General features: G+C 43.2%; 1 protein-coding gene across 2 annotated transcripts in view; it reads left to right on the top strand.

Moving 5' to 3' along the window:
- OCA2 (OCA2 melanosomal transmembrane protein) overlaps positions 1-24,248 on the top strand; it is a 459,069-nt gene that overhangs the window by 200,143 nt on the left and 234,678 nt on the right. For both annotated transcript variants that reach the window (XM_075590565.1, XM_075590564.1), the window contains exons 7-9: positions 12,642-12,799; positions 14,490-14,572; positions 16,723-16,876. In XM_075590565.1, the coding sequence (XP_075446680.1) occupies positions 12,642-12,799; positions 14,490-14,572; positions 16,723-16,876 (395 nt within the window). The remainder of the gene's footprint in view (positions 1-12,641; positions 12,800-14,489; positions 14,573-16,722; positions 16,877-24,248) is intronic.

The following is a 24,248-nucleotide window of genomic DNA, read 5'->3' as shown; positions in this document are numbered from 1 at the left end:
AGGGGTGTTGTGAGGGAAGACAAAGGACAACTGTAAAAGTATCGGAATTGTTTCAAGTCCACTAAAAGGTAGTGGGAAGGTTTCAGAACTTCCTGAAAGTGGGATGGCATCCTGCCTCTACCCGCCCGACTTCGAGCACTACATATCCCACCCACAATTTGCCAAGGTTAGGTTGCAGCTGGTGTCCCAAATGGTTTTACTCACTCCTGTAAAATGTGTAGTCCAATTCCTTGCAGACGTACAACGCATGCATACCGTACATTGCATATAAGAAATAGATATATTTGAAATTTGTCTTCTTCAGATCTAATTGCTTTGCCAAATTCACCAGATGTGTTTTGTTCACAATTTGTGTTTATTAATGTCATTCAGTGTCTGTTGGGACAGTGTAACATATTTTAATCTAGTTTAAGCTTTATATATAGCTATAGCTAATCAGCTTTCGTCTATTTTACATAACTTATTAAGTCCCCAAAAAATAGTATTAAGTTAGAACTGCAATTTCCTTTTCTGAAGGGTGTTTGTGTCTGTCAATATATTTATTTATTTTTATGTCCTGCCACTACTTTCATTTTTATTTTATTTTTTAAGTTTGGCTACATCCTTCTTTGTGACATTATCCTATAATTTTTTTTCATTTCAATACTGTGGGGATTTTTGAAAATGACTACCATTTAGATTTTTTCATCTCTGGTCTTTGCAGCATTGGACGATGCTCGTGTATTCGCTGTGCGATCTCCTAACTAATAATTGAGGTTGTACCGTTTTCCCACAATTTCTGTTGTTCAAAGAAGTTAGGATTTTCAGGTCTAACTTTGCAAGACCAATAAGGTATCTTTTGTTATAAATCTTTTGTTATGAAATAACTGGCAAATACAGTGAAGAACTCCATATGATGCGTGCTTTTACTCTATTGCAAATCCAGTACATGTCACTAAATGATACTATGACACTAGAGCACCAAATCTAATGACCTATAGTATGAGGAATTATCACAAAATCACTAATGGCCAAGGTGAAGCACTTGGTTTTGAACCGTTTCCTCACACTGTGTTGGCATGTGTTGGAGCTTTAAACTGTAGGCCAGCAATCTTATATGATGACATTACCATTGTAACTCTGGGTCATGTACAGTATGAGTTTCTCTTTGAAATAATTTATTGCAGCAACAATTTTTTAATGCATCCGCTGAAAACATTGTCATCCGATGATTTCAATTGACAAAATATAGGAGATGACACATTCCTGATTGACAGTTTGAAAGCGTAAGTTTTTTTTTAGTTTGATAAAATGTTAACTTTTTTTTTCTCCATTAATTTACAAGCTGGGCTTACAATTTGAATCTAGCATGTGAAAGGCAACTTACTAGAAAAACATAAATTAAACTGATCCTTCCCTTTGAGTGCTTGAGGGGTTAAGAGTGCCACGGCATTCGTGATGACCTGACTGATGCCAAATCTTTGGGCAATAGGAATCAGCACAATCATTGGTTGGGGCTTCTTATTGGATGCCCATTTAAATCCCTTAATACCCCCTCACCCCCAAAATCCAGGGAGTTGTTGGTTAACACAAACTGCACACCTACTGTATAGATATGAAGGAAAAGGTTGAAATAAGGAAGCAGTATGTATTGTCCTCATGTCTTGTCTTATGGTTTTAGTCATGGCATATTTACCATATGTGATTGTAGGTCTGGCTACACTCATCCTGGTTTCAAGGGTACATTTTCTTGTTAGATAATGAAATAAATGTAGGTTCCATAATGGGCTGAAATATTTGTTTCTACACAAAACGAATATAATGTTTGCATTTATTTCTCCTGTGGGTTAGCCATCTGTTAATATTTACTTGAACCATAAATGATGTTAACACTTTGCAATTAATTGTTGTCAGGCTAGAGCACAAATGGTTTTCTTTTTAATTCATGTATTCATTCGTGTGCAAGATCTTAACATATTTTTTTTGTCAGTACATTAGCAGCAGTCGAAAAAAAATATTCATCAAAAGAAGCCTATGCTAGATGGAGGAACTTGAATGCATAATTATAATACATTTATAGAAATATATTTTTTATAAAGATAAATTACGATATTAAAAATATTTCATTCTTTTTAAAATCTTAATGTGTTTTTTTGTATCACAGCAATTTTGATCTCATCCTACCTTTTTTCAGGCCCTTATGCAAGTACATATGCTGTGAAGAGGTCTTCCCTGTGCTGGGGAAGACATCAGCTCCATCATTTTAATAGGGGCATTTATGTTCATGTATAAAGACACTTTGCATCTACATTATTCTGCTCTTTGTGCATCTCCTTGTGACTTGGATAGTGTCGGTGGGGTATGGTTAAGCGGCAGTTCAACCTAGTGGCTCAAAAACATATTTTTAGCTAATTTCTCAGTGTAATAGCATCCTTAGACACATTGATTAAACCTTAAAGTGTCTTTCATACTCCTTTCTCACAAAGATGGAAATAAGTATGGGACTTTGTTTCAGGGTTCCTGACCGTACATAGGGCTGTCTGTGTGACTAATGATGGCTCCATATTACTTTGTAAACAAAAGAACAAGGCTAGCTTATTCTTAGATAATGTCCTGTTGTGATCAGATCATTTATCAAACATTGTAAAACCGTATGTTTACCATAGATTGGTTTACCGTATGTTACCATACATAATTTAAAATGTGTCGTTTTAAAAAAAAAAGGATTTTAAAATATTTGTAAATGTTTGAATTTTTGTTTATAACAAATATGTCCATCGGCTACGTTTACCCGTTTTAACGTGCCACTATCATTCCTTTTTATAAAAATATAAATTAAAAAATTCAGCATCAGATTGATTGTTAATAGAATAATTGTCATATTCCGGCCAATATGAAGATGGAGAAAAATGAAAAAGTGGTCAGAACACAAGCAGTGCTGTGGGGTTAAAACAATGTTTTTCCCTTATGTGTATGTTGCCATGTCTGGTTTTGGCTACTACCGTAGCCTGCCTGACATGTAAATCCTGGTACAGTGCAGGCAGCGTTAGGCCTAATCCAGGTTTTCCCCTGTAGTGAGCAGCTACTTGAGTGACAGGGAGAGGCGGGACAAGGCCTGTGTTCTGCCCAATTTTTGGCTCAGACCTTGGCCCCTCCCCTAGGGACTTAAGGGGTTGCACTTCTTAAATGTATATATCTTTAGGTAACTAGAAGTCATAGCCAACCGAAATAAATTATTTATACTGTACTGTATGTAGCCAGCTCCCCTCTGCGTGCCTGCTGCCCCGCGACCCCCCCCTCGTTTGCTCCGCTGCCGCGGGTCACTCGATGGACCCGCCGGCACTTCTGGAGGGTGGCGGCCAGTGCAGGGAGCGTTTTAGTGTTCCGGCGGTCCCCGGCGGCTCCCGAGCAGGGCGCCGCCATCTTGCGTTAGATCGCGCATGCGCAGTAAGTCCCGGCGGCCCGGCAGAGTTGCACATGCGCAGGAAGGAGCGCGCGAACGCTAGCCTACCAGGGAAGGCTCTTAAACTGGACTACAAGTCCCATGAGCCTTGGGAGCGGCCCCATGACGCCAGGGAGCCAATAGGATTGCGAGAGCTTCCTGCTTGCAGGGATTAGATACATTTCGCGCGCACGGGAGATAGTGCTGGACCAGGAGAGCTAGGGGAAGGAGGTGAGTGCAGGGGTCTGTGACCCACTGCATTAGGCCAGTAACCCCCATAGGCCCCAGATAGGTCCTCAACCCCCCCAGCTTGTGGTGCTATAGGGACAGGCCCTAGGTTAGGGACTTTGTCACATTAGTGCCAGTGATAGATAGGGACACAGCGGACGCTGCGCTTCCCGTGAAGAAACTTGGGCTCAAGTCTGTGCCCAAAGAGACAGAGACTATCTCCAGGGTGGGATCGCCCCTGGCAGGACCCTCGTGCGAGGAAACACCGGATATGATGGGATCACCAAGCGGCAGATCCTTTTCGAAGTTGCTTGCAGGCCCGAGTGCAGGAGCGCTCGGCAGGTACCTTCCTAAGTGCACCAACGTATCCTATACATATTATCATTACACATAGTGGCAGCGCTGACCACGGGACAAAGGGGTTAGATTTTGGACACGGTGTGGGGATACACGGTGGTGGGTAGGTACACTCCTAGTGGAGTGAAAGACATTTTGGGACTGCTTTAGAGACTGTGGGATACCCCCTAGGGGGAGTATATTATTAAAGTGTTGTTATTTCCTGCATATATATATAAACTGGTTATATACATTCCTGTGTATGTACTTATTGTATATGTGGGTCCTGTGTAGGCAACCTTCTACATTTCTAGAACCCTGCACAGGTGGAGGTGCTGTAACTCAGATCGAGCTGAAGGACTCACCCCAGGTTCCCACAAAGCGGAGGCTCAGGCCTCTTGTGAACCTACAGGTATATGCACCACACCTGGTCACACATAGGTTTCCACCCACACACACTGTATCTGTGATTGGGATAGAGGGAATACCCGTTACATTTGGAGGCGCTGCTGAGATCTCAGAACTGGGGTGCCCTATTTAATACAGTCCATAGGAGATCAGCAACATGGTAATTCTCTCACGTCAAGAGGTCCATGCGTGGGCCATCTCCATCCTGGAACCACCTAGTTACGTCGTGGCCGTATGGAATGTTCCAGCGTTAGTGGCGGAGAACGACATCCGTGACTCGCTGAGGGAGTTCCTAGGGTCAGATAAAGTATGGTACCGGGGCAGGGTGTTCGACCCCACTTTTTATTGGAGCGCCATACTATTCACTGTAGGGCGGGACATATGCCAAGAAACGGCCTCGAACACTCTAGTAGCCCCCGAATGCCCGCCAGAAGGTTACCCCCTTATATACTCAGATTTACCAGTAATACGGGAAATTTTTTCATCAAGAGCCCCTCCTCAGGCCCCCGATGAACTGTCCACCAGTACTTGGACACCAACTGCACCAGTGTCAAGTACCCAAAACCGGGTCGACCGTCCCCCACCCAAAGTCTCCTTTACTCCAAGCGCTCTCACAGGAGCCACTAGTTGGGATGACAGTCTGCCCTCTTCACCAGCCCCCACTCCCCGTGAGACGAACTCCCGGCCTATCAGAGAGAGGGTAACTAATGAAGTTTTCGCCATGGGGGTTACGCTACCCCAATTCGTAGAAGTCATCACCATGGCCTCACAGTCCCAAAGCTACCGGAAACTCAAAGCTTTCTCGGGAGTATTTCCAACACGACAGGGGGAGGAAGGGATAGACCTTTGGAGGGAGAATGCATTAAAAGTCGTAGAGGAATGGTCGTGCACTGACACCGTAAAAAGGCAGCGTATCATGGAGTGTCTCGGGCCTCCCGCTTCTACCATTGTAACCATCCACAGAGACCAACACCCAGAGTTGACGGCATTGGAGATGGTGGAGTTCCTGCTGGAAGCATACGGACTAGCAGAAGATGAAGGAGCGATCTGGACGAAGTACTACAATCTTTATCAGAAGGAGGGAGAGGACTTGTCGGCCTTTATACACCGCCTGCAGCTGGTCTTGGGAATCCTACTCAATCGTAAGCTGATTCCTGCCTCTGGGATGGATGAGGCGCTTCGTAAGCAGTACCTGCGGGGATCAAGCCCCAATCACCCCATAGCCAATATGCTTCGCAGCAAAATAATGGACGGGGGTCCCCCTACGTTCACCGGGTTGCTGCGCCAGGTAAATATGCAGGAGGCACATGCTTTGTTACACTCTACCGCAAAACCCAAAGGGAAAGGGCTCCATGGAGAAGAAGGAAGAAGGAAGAGTCTGCTTCCCCGTCCAAGGGATACAAGCCAAGACCCCCCGACAGACAACCTTCCCCGTCCAAGGTTCATCCAGAACGCCGCGAGGTTGTGTGCTATAACTACGGTAAGAAGGGCTACTTCGCCAGTAACTGCCCGGAGATGGGGGGCCATCCAGAGGAAAACCCTCCCGATAGAGGGAAATCATCCCGGTCAATGGTCTGCCGAGTACACATGGCAGAATCTGACCCAGAACCCCCTCCTTCTGGAACCGAAGATGCCCCTTCTGACTCCGGCCCCAGTGACAACGCCTCACCAAGGGAATCTTACAGTCAAGTAGGCCCCGCGGCCATCATGCCTGTTGTACTGGAAGGGATCTACGCAGCGGCCCTACTGGACATGGGGTCACAAGTGACCATAATATACCGCAAGTTCTATGACCAGCACCTTAAACACTGCCCCCTGAGGTCGGCCGAACATATGAAGGTTAGGGGGTTAAGTAATGAAGACTACCCCATCGATGGGATTGTAAGGGTTCAACTGGAAATACTCCAACTGAACACCGGCAAGAAACACCCCATGCATGTAGCGGCAATGGTATGCCCGGAGCCACAAGACCAGTGCAAGTATCCGATCATCTTGGGAACCAATACTGATATAGTACAAGATGTAATCAGAGCCTACTTGAAAGAGACCAATGAGTTTCCGCTGGCCAATTCGCTCCTAGATCCCGTCCTACGAGAAGAGTGCAACCGCGTATATGCCTTGGAGCGTCACGGGGATCTCTACAGTCGTCAACGCGGACTGACGACCATATTACCAGGGGGAGTGCAAAGAATGGCTGTCTGGTGCTGTTACCCCGAGCGAGAGGAGAACGATCAGCTCTTCTCTCTGGAGAGTACCCCTGAGGAAGAAGTTCAGATAGGGTATAGGGTACTACCCGAAGTGAGGGAGTGGACGACTAAAATCCCTCTACGAACTTACGTGTATGTGCAGAACATCTCTCCATTCCCGATGGAACTTGATGCCGGACAGAGTCTGGGTTGCATATATCCGGTCAGCCCTGTGGAAACAACGCTCCAGGTGAATGCGGCGGCAGCGAGTGAGCGGTTTGTCGATTTGGATTTCAACTTCGGCGAGTCGACGTTGACAACTGAGTGGAAAGAGTGGCTGACAACCCAGTTGAATAAACGAAGGGCGGTGTTCTCAACGAGTGAAATGGATGTGGGGTGCAGTCGCAGCGCTCAACATGCCATTAGACTGAGTGACGCCACTCCGTTCCGTGAATGTTCTCGTCGCATCGCCCCTAGGGATGTGGACGATGTAAGGAACGTCTTGCAAGAAATGGGGACCGCTGGGATATTGACGGAGTCTCTGAGCCCTTACGCCTCTCCCATAGTGGTGGTGAGGAAGAAGAATGGGTCTGTACGGCTGTGTGTCGACTATCGGACCCTGAACAACCGTACGATACCGGACCAGTACAGCCTTCCTCGCATTGAAGAGATTCTGAATGCTCTGAACGGAAGCCAGTAGTTCAGCGTGCTCGATCTACGATCCGGGTACTATCAGGTACCCATGAATGCAGAGGATCAGGAGAAAACAGCCTTCGTCTGTCCCTTGGGGTTCTACCAATTTACTCGTATGCCACAAGGTATATGTGGGGCCCCTGCTACCTTCCAACGACTAATGGAGAAGACTATCGGAGACATGAACCCTCGGGAGTGTTTAGTCTACCTGGACGACATCATTGTCTTCGGAAGAACTCTGGAAGAGCACGAAGAGAGGTTGCTGAAAGTGATAGACCGTCTTGGGAAAGAAGGGTTGAAATTGTCCCTCGACAAGTGTCGCTTCTGTCACACCTCGGTGACTTACGTGGGACACATCGTGTCAGCTCAAGGAATCGCCACCGACCCAGCCAAAGTCGAAGCGGTCGTGAACTGGCCTCATCCCGAGAATATTACGGAGCTGCGATACTTCCTGAGTTTCTGCGGGTATTACCGTCGCTTCGTTGAAGGGTACTCTAGTCGAGCTAAACCCCTGAACAATCTGTTGAAGATATACCCCGAAGATACAGGAATGAAGGCCACGTCGGCCCGTCAACCGTTTGGTGATAAATGGACGCCTGAGTGTGAACGGGCCTTCCTGAAGTTGAAGAAAAGTCTGACCAAAGCGCCGGTGCTTGCGTATGCTGATCCAGAACAACCATACGTGCTGCATGTGGATGCCAGTCTCAATGGCTTGGGTACCGTCTTGCACCAGAAGCACCCCGAGGGCCTTCGACCAGTGGCCTACATCAGCTGCAGTCTGACACCCAGTGAACAGAAATACCCTGTCCATAAGTTGGAATTTCTGGCTCTCAAATGGGCCATCACAGAAAAGCTCCACGATTACGGTGTACGGTGTTACGTTTGAGGTAAGGACGGATAACAATCCCCTCACGTACATCAATACCTCGGCCAAATTGGACGCAGCAGGGCACCGATGGCTGGCAGCCCTAAACAATTACCGATTCTCCCTGAAGTACAAGCCGGGACCTTTGAATGTAGGGGCTGACGCCCTATCCCAACGACCAGGGCTAAGTACTACGCCAGATGATGAGGAATGAGAAAGACCTCCCAGGACCAGGGGTGCGCGCTATGTGTAGCACTGCCGCCATCATCAACGACCAAGTGGCCTTCTCCGAATTACGGGTTGCAGATTCACTGGGATGCCAGTCGCAGGCCGTCCCTGCAGCCTATTGCGATCCGAAAGGAATGAACATAACTCAGGACAAAGTGCTACGGTGGAAAGATCTAGTAGACTATCAAATACAGGACTCTGTAGTTAGTATTATTAGGCAAGCCGTTGAAAAGAGGAACCCAGCTCTTTTGAAGCGTGCTCCCAAAGACTTGGTTGCTTTGCTCATGCAGGAGGCAGACAAATTCGAAATCGACAACTGCTTACTCTATCGGGTGCTACAATACTACAACCACCCCAACAGACGACAACTAGTCCTCCCTAAGAACTTGCAATACATGGTGTTGAAGTCCCTACATGATGAGCATGGACATCTCGGTGTAGAGAAGACCTTTGGGTTGGTCAGAGACCGCTTTTTCTGGCCCAAGATGCAAGAGGCCGTAGAACAACACTGTCGCCGTTGTACTCGGTGTATCCAACGCAAGACCCTGCCTACTAGAGCAGCGCATATGGGCCATCTGAAAAGTTCTGGCCCAATGGACCTTGTGTGTATGGACTTTCTGTGCATTGAGCCTGATAGCCGAGGAATATGCAATGTGTTGGTCATCACGGACCATTACACCCGGTATGCCCAGGTCTTCCCCACTAAAGACCAGAAAGCTATCACAGTGGGGAAGATATTATGGGAGAAGTACTTAGTGCACTACGGTCTTCCCAACTGCCTTCACTCTGACCAAGGTCAGGATTTTGAGAGCACTCTGATCCGAGAACTGCTCAAAATGCTGAACATCGCTAAATCACGAACAACCCCGTACCATCCTGAGGGAGATGCATTGCCAGAACGATTTAATCGAACCCTACTGGACATGCTCGGAACTCTACAGAGTGCCCAGAAGACTGAATGGAGTCGACATGTAGAGTCCTAAGTTCACGAGTACAACTGTACCCGACACGAGTCAACGGGATTCTCTCCCTACTTCCTCATGTTCGGACGAGAGGCGAGACTACCAGTAGATGTACGCCTTCGCATATCGACGGATGGGATACACAATGCTACCCATTTCAAATATGTGCAACGACTCAAAGACAGCTTGCAACAGGCGTACCAACAGGCTGAGAAATCCACAGCTAAGCTGAATGCTGACAATAAAAGGCGATACGACCATAAGGTCAAATATCGGGAACTTCGTCCTGGAGACGCTGTGTTGCTTCGGAACTTGGGATTCCCAGGAAAACACAAATTGGCCGACCGATGGAGAGACATTGTATATGAAATAGAATCTCAGATGCCTGGCCTCCCGGTCTATCGCATCAAAGACACCAACGGCCGGGTAAAGGTATGGCACTGTAACCATCTTCTCCCCATTCCACAAGTGGGAGATGAGGAAGCAGAAATGCTGGCCACACCGCTTAACGGTGAGTCCGATTTATCAGAGAGGGGTCAAGAGACTGTAAATAACGAGACCCACTCTGAAACTCCTGAAGACCCTATGGAAGGACCCTCTCAAAGGAAATATTCCACAGAAGGGGCATCTCCCGGAGGAGCTATGGGTAAAGGGCCCTGTAGGCCAATGCCTACTAAGGTGGCTCCAGCGGGCCAGCCTTTGGATCCACAGAGCCCATGCTTTGTGCCGAACAGAGACTGTTCAGAGACATTTCTCCCCTCAAGGGAAGAGGCTGAGCCTCAGGACGGCACTTATTACTCCCCAGAGGGAGTGGCTGAAGAACAGCTCTGCAGGAGCCAAAGAGTAAGGTACCCTCCAAACCGGGTACCCTATGATCAAATTGGGGCACCCCATTATGAGGCTCAGCAGTGGTCTCGCAGCAGAGTGCAGTCCGTCATTGTGATGTTCACTGAAATGTACAATCTAATGTAGAGCTGACGAGTTAAGATTGTGGTTTATTGTTGCATTTTTATTATATAATGGTGCCATGCAAATTTTCATTATATAACTTCTGTACATAGTTATATTCAGTTGTGTCCCAAGCGAGGACGTTGGGGTTTTTACCAGGGGGAGGATGTAGCCAGGTCCCCTCTGCGTGCCTGCTGCACTGCGACCCCCACCCCCTCATTTCCTCCGCTGCCGCGGGTCACTCGATGGACCCGCCGGCACTTCTGGAGGGTGGGGGCCAGTGCAGGGAGCGTTTTAGCGTTCCGGCGGCTCCCGAGCAGGGCGCCGCCATCTTGCGTTAGATCGCGCATGCGCAGTAAGTCCCGGCGGCCCGGCAGAGTTGCGCATGCGCAGGAAGGAGCGTGCGAACGCTAGCCTACCAGGGAAGGCTCTGAAATGGGACTACAAGTCCCATGAAACTCGGGAGCAGCCCCATGATGCCAGGGAGCCAATAGGGCTGCGAGAGCCTTCCTGCTTGCAGGGATTAGATACATTTTGCGCGCGCGGGAGATAGTGCTGGACCAGGAGAGCTAGGGGAAGGAGGTGAGTGCAGGGGTCTGTGACCCACTGCATTAGGCCAGTAACCCCCCCCTAGGCCCCAGATAGGTCCTCAACCCCCCCAGCTTGTGGTGCTATAGGGACAGGCCCTAGGTTAGGGACTTTGCCACATTAGTGCCAGTGATAGATAGGGACATAGCGGACGCTGCGCTTCCCGTGAAGAGACTTGGGCTCAAGTCTGTGCTCAAAGAGACAGAGATTATCTCCAGGGTGGGATCGCCCCTGGCAGGACCCTCATACGAGGAAACACCGGATCAGACGGGATCACCAAGCGGCAGATCCTTTTCGAAGTTGCTTGCAGGCCCGAGTGCAGGAGCGCTCGGCAGGTACCTTCCTAAGTGCACCAACGTATCCTATACATATTATCATTACACATAGTGGCAGCGCTGACCACGGGACAAAGGGGTTAGGCTGTGGACACGGTGTGGGGATACACGATGGTGGTAGGTACACTCCTAGTGGAGTGAAAGACATTTTGGGACTGCGTTAGAGACTGTGAGTTACCCCCTATTGGGAGTATATTATTAAAGTGTGTTATTTTCTGCATATATATATAAACTGGTTATATACATTCCCGTGTATGTACTTATTGTGTATGTGGGTCCTGTGTAGGCAACCTTCTACATTTCTAGAACCCTGCACAGGTGGAGGCGCTGTAACTCAGATCGAGCTGAAGGACTCACCCCAGGTTCCCACCAAGCGGAGACTCAGGCCTCTTGTGAACCTACAGGTATATGCACCACACCTGGTAACACATAGGTTTCCACCCACACACACTGTATCTGTGATTGGGATAGAGGGAATACCCGTTACATGTATATTACAGCACTGTGATTCAACTGTTATTTGTCAGACACTTAAGAAAGCTACAGTACTTATGCCTGGCAAAATTATTTGAGCTCTTGATGCGTCAACTTGATCATCTGTAATCGCTTAGTGTTTCACATATTTACAAAGGAGATTAATTATATACAGTATAGTGTGACAATAAATAGTTTGCAGTTTATCGGGGTGGAGTTTTTGGAAGGTGATTAATCGAATATTTGATCCCCATCAATATTGTATCCTTACTATAAAATACATGTTTCTTGTTTAAAACCTTATTTTACATCAACTGCAAAAAGTATTGAACAAAACAAAGTAAAATATATATTTTTTTCCTTATGATTTTGCACACTGTGAGCATTTTTATTTTTGCCAATACTTATTTTAATCATGCGGACCACCAATTCGTATATATCTAAATTGGGTGTCAATTTTACTGAATGTAAACTGAAAATCCCATTGCTGAATTATAAAGAAAAAATATATATTTTGAAAATAAATGGCAGTGTTCTTAAGGAAAGGAAAGGTGAATGCATGTGTCTGGGTGAGATGATTGTTCTAATTATGTATAATTACCATGTCGTTTTTTTTCCTACAGTTTTTTTTTGTTTAAATTACATGCTTTTTGATTTTTAAGAACTAATGTTTGCTTCTGAATAATATGAACAATGGTGTATAATTTCGTGTCCTTTCAAAGCTGAAGGAATGAGTTAATAGAGCTGTGGGGTATCTTTATTGTGCATGTGAGCTGAACATTTTGCAGGGACAGAAGCTCTGTTGCGCATATAGAAATTGATCAGGTATGTGCCACAGTCAAAGCGTTACATTTCCATATTCTCAAAAAGAACCATCTTGAAGTGGAAATTCTCTCTGCTCACTATTGAAACTGTAGGTCAAGTTACATATTTTTTGTGCCTCATTATCCCTTGACTTTTTGGAAACAGCTGTGAATCTTACAGATTTTCATGACTCTGCACTTTTAAAGCTGGAACTTGACGGACCATTTGTCACTGACGTGACTGATCGAAAAACTGAGGAATATGTTGTGATTCAAATTTCCCAAATCGAAGATCCTGTTTCAAGAAGGCGACGCCCTACCCAGGTTACAGTGAAGATTTTCCGTTTGTAGACGTATGAATAATACATAGTTTAGAGTTTTACTTTAAGATGTAACCTGAATACTGATGTCCCCCAGGCATACTGTATGTAGAAACAAATAATTTTAATGAGATCTGTTTTTGTAAGCACCTTCAATGCTAATGTGTGAATCGCTATGAATTTAAATTAAAAAAAGGACTATAGAGTTTGAATCCTGGTTTCCTCATCCCATAGCACTTTTCCTGTGCTTCAGGCATCGAAAACTAGATTTTAATTTAAAAAGTCTGCAAAATAATAGTACACTACAATGCTAGAACGGAAAAGGCTATTAATCTCACTGCGTTATAAGGAGTACAGTATATACTATAACAAAGAAAAAGCAATCCCATGTTGTGGGCACTCCACCGTCTCCATGGTTCGTGTATCTAGCAACACCAATTATACTATAGGAAGTTTTTGTTGGGATCACCACTTCTTGGTAGTTTTGATCTACTGTATATACCACAATAGGCTTTGCAATGTATCATAACAGCAATTTATGCTTTACAACTAATAATATCCTGAATACAGAAATAATTATGAATACATAAGACCTCATTGCAGGTCTTGCGAGGCTGCAGTTAACACTAGCAACTACTTGCTACCCATGGAGGTTTATTGTGTTAACACTGTATACTGGCCATGACAGTCTGTGTATGTACAGTACATAGCACTGCTGTCTGGAGGGCATATATTCAATTGGGTACTTAATTAGGGTGTTTAATTATTGATATTTTTTATTTCATCGTCGTTCAAGTCATCTGCCATTATATTAGTACACTTATTAAAAGTAAACTTTTATAGATCTACATCATTTCATTTATTTGGAGGTTTGAATGCCCACACCTGGGATTGCTTTTTGTTTGTAATAGTGTATGCCTTGTACTGATCCCAGAGGAGAACCTACCTCTCTGCATTCTAGGCTGAGTGAGAGTCTCCTTATAAAGAGGATAGGAAAATGGCAGACTGTAGGCCAAGGGGTTAGTCTTGCTGTCCAATACTATGTTACTGTGAAAATGCCTGCTCTGCTTGGGGATCTTCCGCACTGTTGTAAGTACATGAATGGCAGGTGGCCATCAGACACATGATATATACAGAGTGGTAGATGTGAAAAGAAATGGATATAGAGTTTTTTTTCGATTTTTTCAAAATTGCGTGTTAGGGATTAAAAAGTTTGCTTTATGGTCCGATTGATCAAGTGACATGTAACACATATTTTTTTTATGGTGGCAGAGGAAATGTTTAATAATGAACTGAAAGTAAGTGTTTGATAATGGTAATGATAATGGTTGACAATGACACTGTGCTCTTCTGCGGTGTTGCTGGAAAAATGTTGAACGTGCAGAAAAATGATTGCAAGATACTTTTTTTAATTTTAATTTTAAAAGGCAAAAGCATTATTTGTTATTGCCTAAAACCCATCATGCATAGACTAACCTCTGAAAATGTATTTGCAATGTCATTTGTAGAGAGGTGGAAAAAGAAAACCATTCAGGCCCCTCTTTACGAAGTGGTGCTATTTTATAAGACACCTGTAGTACCAGAAAATACCTTATGGCCCATTCAAATGAACATTTTGTAAGGTGTTTTCCTGCTCCACAAGGTGTTTTGCAGCATTGCATGGTTTAGTAAATATGGGTCTCCATCTCTTGCAGGTAATCTACAACTGGACGCTAGCTTTGGGTTCAAGAAGAAAGGAACACGTTATCAGAACAAGAACCTTTGAAATACTGAACAGGTTAGTTAAGAATTCATTTGATTAAAAAAAAGCAATATATAATAATTTAATCTGGGCGCTTGATATGAATATTTGTGTTTTTATGTATGCTAATAAAGTACTGGATTTTTTTGGTGGGTGGGGTAAATATTAAATGCTGACACTAGTTGCACTTTAAAAACATTGACTGTAGCTGAATAAGAACATACTGTAGTGCCGACGAGTATTCTAAAACAAATCTGGGGCAATCACCAACAAGACCCAGGTACATGCTGGGTACATGCTGCAACATTTCAGTGACATTTCTGCAGACAGACTAATGGCCCATCGGATTAAGAGCGGGGGTCCCTGGCAGTCTGTAGAGGGAGAAAGGGGGTGGCCCGGTATTAAAGGGGTTGCACCCCATATGGCCATCCCCTGAACTCACCAGAGAGACAAGGGGTTAACTGGATTGGGGTCCAGGGATGAGGTTTGCACCTTGTTGTACCTTGAAAATGTATGTTCCCCTGTTCCCATGTTTCATTATAAGCATGTATTTTAATGTTTTAAAGTGCATTTCTGTATCTCTAGTTCTGGAGGTCGCAGAGTTCATATTTGGCCAATATGTGGAGTCACTGTAGGCATAAAAAACTGGCAAAGGTCGACCCACTGAGCCCACCAGAATGGAACTTATTAATATGTGTAGATATTAAAGTGTATATGTATTTTATTTTGGATCTGTTCTGAAAATATAGACGCCATTTGCTAGGCTAATAAGTCATGAAGGGCAGACGGCTGAGTAGCCTAAGCACGGTGATCAAAAAGTAACTGCCTTGATTGTTACCCAATGTCTAGGGATTAAGTATTAGTCAATCAACAAACTCTGCCAGTCTAATTGTTACCTGAGGGCATGGGTTAGTCTGTTAGTCTGTGTCTCCACATTAGAGAGTGAATACAGATAATTGTTCACCAATAGGCTGTGTTCAATGTTAAGAATAGGGTTGCACAGGTATATGAACTGTGTCAACCCTACAGTTTTTAGTTGTGCTGGAGTTGTGCTTCTGATTCCACCTGGAATGTCACTGGATTGATGGAGAATTGCTAGCTGATACTTCTCCATTCCCCCAACCCTAAGTAAGTGTTATCTTCTTGTCTGTTAATTATACTATATTGATGTGTTAACCTTATTTAAGGAATAAATTATATTTTATTATATCTAAGCCTCGTTCAGTTCAACCCAGATATTTGGTGTTCATTATATCTTGTCATAAGCTACCGTGACACAGTCCCATTCAAAATTAATGGGACTGCCAGGGACCCGTGCTGTGTTAATCCAATGGGCCATTAGTCTCTGCAGAAATGTCACAGAAATGTTGCAGCATGTACCTGGGTTTTGTTGGTGATTGCCCCAGATTTTCCAAGGCAAGTTGTTGAATACTCATCGGCGCACCTGTACATCATCAGTACCTTCGTGCAAACATAGAGACTCAAGTGAATCAGTTTTACAATGATTGAGCATTCCTCTGGGCATACAATAAAAAAAAACGAAATATTTCTTAATAAAATATATTTCATGAAATTAAATGTCTGTTAATTGACTGTATAACCCTGTTCGTTTAATATAAAATTGTGTTTTTTATAATGCTGTGCCCGGGACATACTTAAAAACGAGAGGTAACTCTCAATGTATTACTTCCTGGTAAAACATTTTTTCTAAATAAATAAAAATCTAACAATTACAGTATGTATTCATTATTAGAGCAAAAGAAACATTTCTTGCATGCTAATGACCTTGGGTTCCAATTCAATATGAAGCAAATTCATCACCCCATTAGTAAAGCGTTTAAACTCCCTTTAGAGATGATGGGACGTAATGGCTCACTAATGAGGCTTTAATGGCTTTACACCATGTTGTAGAAGGGTCTTAGTTTGTTACTTCGGTGGTTGGATTAAATAAGTCTAATTGGTTTTAATGGTACTTTACCATTCTCCACTTTTAAGAATGTTTCTTGGGATGATTTTTAAATATAACTTTGATGTTTCATTCATCTGCATTTGAAACGGTAGAGAAAATGTTTTTACCTATTTGTGTGGTTTTTTTTTTGTTTTCCATTTTAATCTCAAAAGAAATTACCCATGGTTAGGGGCTAATTTTTTTTAAAGCTACATTGTTTTCCTTCCTCTCTCTATAGTGATACAATTTCAATAAACATTCAAGCATTTCTACAGGAGACCGAACTAGTTCCACTGACTTTATCTCATCAGTACCTTCGTGCAAACATAGAGACTCAAGTAACAATTGCAGCTGTCATCTTAGCGGGTGTCTATGTACTAATCATATTTGAGGTAAGCCAGTATGAGTTGTCCAGGGCTGCATGTTTTGACAGCACTAGAGATGAATCCTTATTTTGTGTAGACCCCTTTCCGCCCTCTTGTCTAGGGTGACCACGTGTGATGCTATTACCTGAGTGGCAAACAGGAGGCCTGATCCTCTGCCACTGGGAGTCTGGGGTGTGTGTAATGAATATACTAACAGCATATCCTCCTGGGAAGGATCCTCACACAGTGCGATAGCCCCTCCCAAGACATAACAGTCAGTAATTGCACACAAGGGTATATGTAACAGTATTTACTGAACAGTAACTTATAACAACAACTGTGCAACATAACATAACGCCACATCACAGTATAATGAACACCCCACCCAGTTCCACCAGTGAGTGTCCCAAATGTACTTTGGGTGCTAGGCACCAATTCCTTGCTTTCCCTTTCAAAGTGTCCAGCCCACCCAAAAGTGTAAGGAGTAGCGCTCTCCCGTGAACTGTTGGTGCACTTGTTGAGGTACTTGCCGAGTACTCCAGTACTCGGTGCAGCCGACTTATAAATGAGGATCCGTCTGATCCAGCGACGTGGTCCTCAGCGATGGTGTCCGCCTCTGCGTTGGGTGGACTCCGGTAAGAGGGTCTCACCTTTAAGAGTCTTTGTTAACACCGCAGTGGTCTGGTCCCAGACCACAGACCGGGATCACCACACGGCGTCTTCCTTGTGTCCCTGACACTATAGTAAAATGGGTAAGCATCCCTATCTAAGGGGCCTCCCCTGCAGCAGTCACCCGCTTCACGTGATTGGGACCTATCTGGGACCTAAGGGGAGTTTCTAGCCTAGTCTGAGTGCCACTGACACTCACACCCTCCCTTCCCCTTGTCTACCCTGGCTCCAACTCACTGACTCCTCACTAACTGACTCCTGACAAACTGACTCCTGAGTCACTGCCTCACTCACTGCCTTAACTGTCAGAATCTCTCAGCCCTATTGGTTGCCTGGCAACATGTGGACTGCAGCCCCTGAGGTTGTTGGAACTTGCAGTTCCCTTGCTACTATAAAACAGGGGACAAGGGGGACCCAGGCTATACTTGTAATTGCAAAGATTAAAGATACGCTTTCTATATTTCAATATATATTTTGCAGCAGAACAACATTTTAGAATCATTTTGTAATGCTACTTAACATAACTAATTTCATCGTGTAATCCCTTTCTGCATTTTTAAAAAACGATGCAGGAAAAAGTGTTCAACTCTTATTTATTTATTTACAAAATATTTTACCAGGAAGTAATACATTGAGAGTTACTGTACCTCTCGTTTTCAAGTATGCCCTGGGCACAGAGTTAACACAAATAATACATGGTTACAAATACAATTACATAAATGAGCAGGGTATACATTATATACAAGACATTGCATGCACAGTTAAAGATAATATATATTATGGGCGTATAATATATACAGTTAACAGTTACAGACCAGATTAAAATGTGTGACAGCCTTAGATTTGAAAGAACTTGATCTCTAGTGGCTCAGTGAATAAAGACACTGACTGTAAATAATGGGACAGAGTTTGGGTCCGGTTTGAATCCTGGTGTCGGCTCCTTGTGGCCTTGGGCAAGTCAAGACACCAAAGCCACAGGCAACAAAAACAGATTGTAAGCTCCTCTGGGCAGGGACCGGGTCTGTAAAAACCATATATGCTGCGTACTGTGTACTATACTGTAATTGCTGTGTATGTGTGGAGTCATTGCACAGAATGAGGCACCACAGAGGAGGTCATCATCAGTCACATCCCCATGCGGACGCAGAGATCCTGATGAGGTGGAGGCGCTGCATCAGATGTGAGTAAGACTCTGATCACACTACCTCAGATGCCTGTCGTGCTGATATCCCCATACCAACCCAGGGGGAGACTCAGGAGTCCTGTACGCCAGCAGGTGCACCACACAACATACCTACATGTAATGGGGCCAGTAGACCACAGGGGCCAATGTGAGATTAGGTGGGGCTGGAAAAACCGTTACACATAGAACACCTATTATATACATGGATTAATTCGGCAGCAAAACACGTATTTATCAGTAGAGATGCAAGCACATATTTTTGGAGTGCTATATCATTAAGATGCATTTCATCATAGAGAACTTAAATATGTGTATTTAAAGGTGACATAATAACAATGCTTTCATGGGAACAGTACAGAAATGTAAAATGTGACTGTCGGTTTGAATTTGAAGACAACAGAGTGAACAATGACCCACTTGTAAATAATTCTGCTTTACAATGATTGAGCATTCTTCTGGGCATATAATAAAACAAACAAACATATTTCCGAAAAAAAGCATATTTCATAAATACATTCAAAACACACTCTTTGTGAAATTTGAAGGATATACTGATTTGAGATGAGAGAATATTTTGTCAACATTTGAGTTTGCCTTAAATATGGGGATTATCGCGACTTTGGGAAAAAATGTGACGCTCGCCTACCGTCCTATTTCTGCAAAACCTGAAAGATTTACGAATAGAAGTCATTCAAATATACTTTTTATATGCCATTCGCATGTCCCCCATGTATCTTAGCACAGGTTTCTCTCCAAGTGTTGTTTTAAAGGCAGGATTCAGGGGATATATATAGCACTTGGGACTATACTAAAATGACTCTTGCGCTCCCTCTCTGTAAGATCTGGGTGAATCAAATGTTACAACATCACATCAACATCAATGCTACATGTATGAATGTAAAATGATGACGGTTGCAGGAGCAGTCGCCCAAATACTTTTCTCTTCAAACCGCCTGTTAATATCTGTCTGCGAATCGTATTTTGTTAAAAAAAAAAACAGCAAAGAATTTGCAGCTCTAATTTTGACACATTCGCCCATCTCAAATACCGATTGTAGTTCTATTGGTGGTCTGCGGTTTTTATATTTATCCAATAACATTTTCTTTTGCAACATAATAGCATAAATGGCGATCTAGTGGTTATTATACTGTACAATCCATATTATTTAGGATGGTTCTAGTTGACATGTCTATAATGCACAGTTAATTCTAGCAGACAGCTTCACCATTTTAAAAACGACCCTGCGGGCAATGAATAGCTGGCAACTCTAGTGAACCATCTCCAAATATATAAATCTTTTAAATGCTTATAGCTATGTGTTAAAAATATATAAATGATTTGAAGATTTAGTTCAGCTATTATGGTCTTTGGAATAATGAAATACACAGTACATGCACAAATGTGACTTACACCTCATTTGCACTATATGGTCAACACTTCAATAGATGTACCAAATGAACCATTGCTTAGCATTTCCTAATTTTGTGTAAGGCTTATGCAGATACTGGAAATCATTTTTCTCTCCTTCTTGACTAATAGGACATTGGGCATCCCCAGTTTGTTCCACTTAGTTCAGTACTAAAATGTAATTATGAATTAGGAGAATACAATATGATTTTTGTTGCAACTCCAGAGCAGCAGGTCAGAAAGACCAGCACTTCTTCTTTCAGAACATAAAATATAAGAACTTAAATTAGGTAGTAGGTACTTTTTCTAATTGTTTTAACAGATTAAGCATGTACTTGGGTTATACTAATACATATCATTACTTAATTGCCATTTAACTTTTTTTTCGCTTGGAGGCTTATTTCTTAAATCCTTCTTTGCTTGAAGACAAAACTGCATTTACAATGCTACAAATGTAGCAGCTGTTATTATATTCACTGGCGTGGTGGCATTACAGCTCACACAAAGTACCGCAAAAGTTTCAAGTAGCGACATATTGTGTTACACTGTATGTCGCACAACGGTAGACCAGGGCGCATCGCATTTTATTGCAATGAGTAGCCACCACTGGCACGGTGAGAAACTCTGCATTCATTAATATACAATGCACCCGTGCCTACTAGTAATGATATTTTTTAGAAACGTATTCTAAACCTGGCATGTTGAAACGCATATTCATTTACATTAAGTTTATGTATGAGTCACAATGATGATCATGTTATAGGGGCTACATGTTGTCAGTTTGCAGCATTTGTAGCATCTTAGAATTCCTTATCATACATAAATAAGTGTGTGTGTGTGTGTGTGTGTGTTTGTGTGTTTGTGTATATATACATAGCTTTTCATATGTAAATCTATTTTCATTGGATGTGCCTCCATTGCCTAAAGTTAACTGTGGGACTTTGTGCCAACCCTGGAACCCCTAAATTGGAGTTGCAGGGACTGCCGAGGATCGTGTGCTGAATCCAGAGGTATTGGTTTGTGTGCAATCGGCTCCTAATCGTGCGAGAGGACGTGTGACGTCATCGAAAGGTGACGCATACCAGGGCGCAATACCAGAGGAGACTGCACGTGGACACACAGAGGCAAGGATCCAAGCAGGCACGGAGCAAAGGACATCAAAGGGCCCCCACAACCAGGCTTAAATGGTTTAACGGCTTACAAAGGACGAAGGAATTCGTTAGTTTTATTCCAAGTGTTTGTTTTAAATGTGAGTTTATTAAATTTTAGTATGTAACAGTTCTGTGCTATGTTTTCATTTTTCTTTTCCACATATCGCTGAGAATTATCCATCAATTAGAGGTGCATTTTTCATAATCAAACTTAATTCATGTGAGTGTATTGATACTAATAGGAAGGAAAAACCTGGGCACTGCAGATTTCTGCTTAGAAAATTTATTGTGAGCCAATGATGTACAGTACATCACAATAAATTTTCTAAGCAGAAATCCGCAGTGCCCAGGTTTTTGCTTCCTATAAGATATTGGAGCACCACCCAGAAATTCCTGAACCAGGAGCACCGGTATTTATTATTTATTTTGCTATTTGGGGAGTGCAGCATTACTCTACTCTATGCTTTTGTAAGTGTACAGTATTTATACTAACCATCATTCACGGTGTGATCTATGAGTACTAGGGTATACAAGGTTACATCTTTAATTGATTGGGATACACTCTGATTATGGATTCAGGCTGTTAAAAGGTTAATTGTTTGGTGGTGGTGTTTGTATGTTATATGGTCATCTCCATCACCTTCCTTGAAGTATTTAGGGTGAAATAGGATCTACTGTTATCGTTTTCACAGAGGTGACAGCATCCTTAACGAAGTGTTACTCTACATTGTTTTTCTACATTTTTATATTTTTCATGGATTGCATTGAGCACAAGTGAAGGCACCACCAATTTGCAATGTATAAAACCTGAGCTTATCATTTTATCCTTCTGAATCCAGGCCCGATTGCTCCATTTTCTGTCCCAGTCAATAACCCTTCTACTCACCCAGCCCCCACGCATGCTGTCTAGGTATAATATTTAACAAACACACATAGCCTGTAGCTTTGGGCATCTTTGTTTGTAGGTATAATATTTGACAAGTTCCTTTCCTTCTCGCATTCATGTGGACGGTAAAACTTGCCCATTTTCCTTCACAACATTACCAGAATTCTCTGTTCCTCTTTCGCACTAAAACCTCATATATCCCCTCATTACCTCTTGACTTGACTATTTCAATTTTCTCTTCCATAACCTTCCTGACTCCCAATTCCATACTCGGCAATCTATTAAAAATGTCTCTCCTAGATCTCTCTGCAACTTTCCTCCTGAAATCCCTTCAATGGCTCCACATCAAATTCCTCGAACTATAAAATTCTATATTTAATGCTCTTGATTCTTCTACCTGCACTGAAGGTTACCTCCTCTCTGCTCTATTCTTGTCTACAGCACTCTCGCTTGTGGCTCTCTACCTGTGGAACTCGCTCTCGCCAGATTTGTCTAATCCTCACCCCTCCCTATCTTCAAATCACGTGTGAAATCTCACCTCGGTAAAGCATTTAGTTAGCTGCAAAAACAATATGCATTTAGAACTGTAGTACAAAAATGGCTGCTGCCATGAGATCAGAGAGGAAACCGGGCAACACGGATTTCTGCAAAAAAAAATATTTATTGGGCCAAGTAATGACGTTTCGGCAGACACAGCTGTCTTTCTCAAGTTGCCACCATGAGATGCAACTTTTGTTTGCTGAAAGTTGATCAGTAGCCTCTATCCCCATCATGTTAGTCGCACTTATGCTAATCCTCTGGGTGGCGGCGGTCAAACATTGGACACAGCATGTGTTAAAGTACTTCATGAAAACATCTACTGTACAGTATGTAACTTGCTACATGTTTTGTCTGGATAATTTCATGTCTACTTAATTTAAATTTCATGTCAATAGCAAATGTAAGCAAAATGGAAATGTACATGATTATTGGTGCATTTGCCATCTACAGCTGCGCCAGCTTTTATTCTAAAGCCTCGCACAAGGTACTGCTCTGAATACCGGGTCATGACGCGCTATGTTTTCCAACCATAAAGCAATTGACTCGAGTTTCTATCAGTTTTTTAGCTTGCGCAGAATCCATTTATCGGGCGCTGTAAATTGCATATTAGCATTGTCTATCCCCCTATATATGCACTCAAACCCAAGCGTATATATGTTTCTTAGGCCACAAGGAAAATAATTCCTATACCAGAAACTAAAAATGGAAAACGGCGCAAAACAAAAAAGTTTTAATACATAATTAATAAATAACACTCAAATGGATAAAATATAGATGTTAACTGAACCCCTTGGAGGAGCAACATGGAGTCCAGATGGGGGTATAATATTGAAATAGGGTATCTCAATAGTGATTAATATCAGAAATTAACCCCATCAGTTCCAGCGTATGATTTCAATATGTGATGCCCTTCGAGTTTAACACATTACCTATGTATATTCAGTGGCCTGCTCCAGGCAATAGAATAGTGGAAATATCAGACACAATAATGTACAATAAGCAAGGTTCTATGTAGTCAGCACCTCACCAATTTCTATGTAGTTAATACCACACTATATTCCATACATAGGGTATCAAGGCCCTATTTTGGTATCCAAAGTGTCCTCTCTTTTAAAAGGTATCCCTATAAATGATTATATCCCTTCCCTTGTTGGAACATGGATCCATCAGCTGAAAACAGTGTAGCAAACCGATAGTTACAAGTTACTGTGAAGTAACAGCAAAACCAAAAGGCCAGCCAGTGTGTACACACGTGGTAAGGCGCTAGTCAAACAGCTGCTGAGCTACAACACACAGCGCTGCCCGTCGGCAGGACACCAGCAAAGAAATTGCTTACACAGAAGGTAGGATAGGGGAAGGGGGAGGGAGCGGGTTAAAGCGCTAGTCAAACGGCTGCTGTACTTGCAACACTTGATGCTGCCTGTTTCTGGTATAGGAACTTTTTTCCTTGTGGCCTAAGAAACATATATACGCTTGGGTTAGAGTACATATATAGGGGGATCTTTGAACTTCTTTGTTCACTCTGTATAACGTATGTATATTACCTCCTTTGCACCTGCCGTT

The sequence above is a fragment of the Ascaphus truei genome, chromosome 3 (genome assembly GCF_040206685.1).
Source record: "Ascaphus truei isolate aAscTru1 chromosome 3, aAscTru1.hap1, whole genome shotgun sequence".
Lineage (NCBI taxonomy): Eukaryota > Metazoa > Chordata > Amphibia > Anura > Ascaphidae > Ascaphus > Ascaphus truei.
This window is presented reverse-complemented; position numbering and strand designations above follow the sequence as displayed.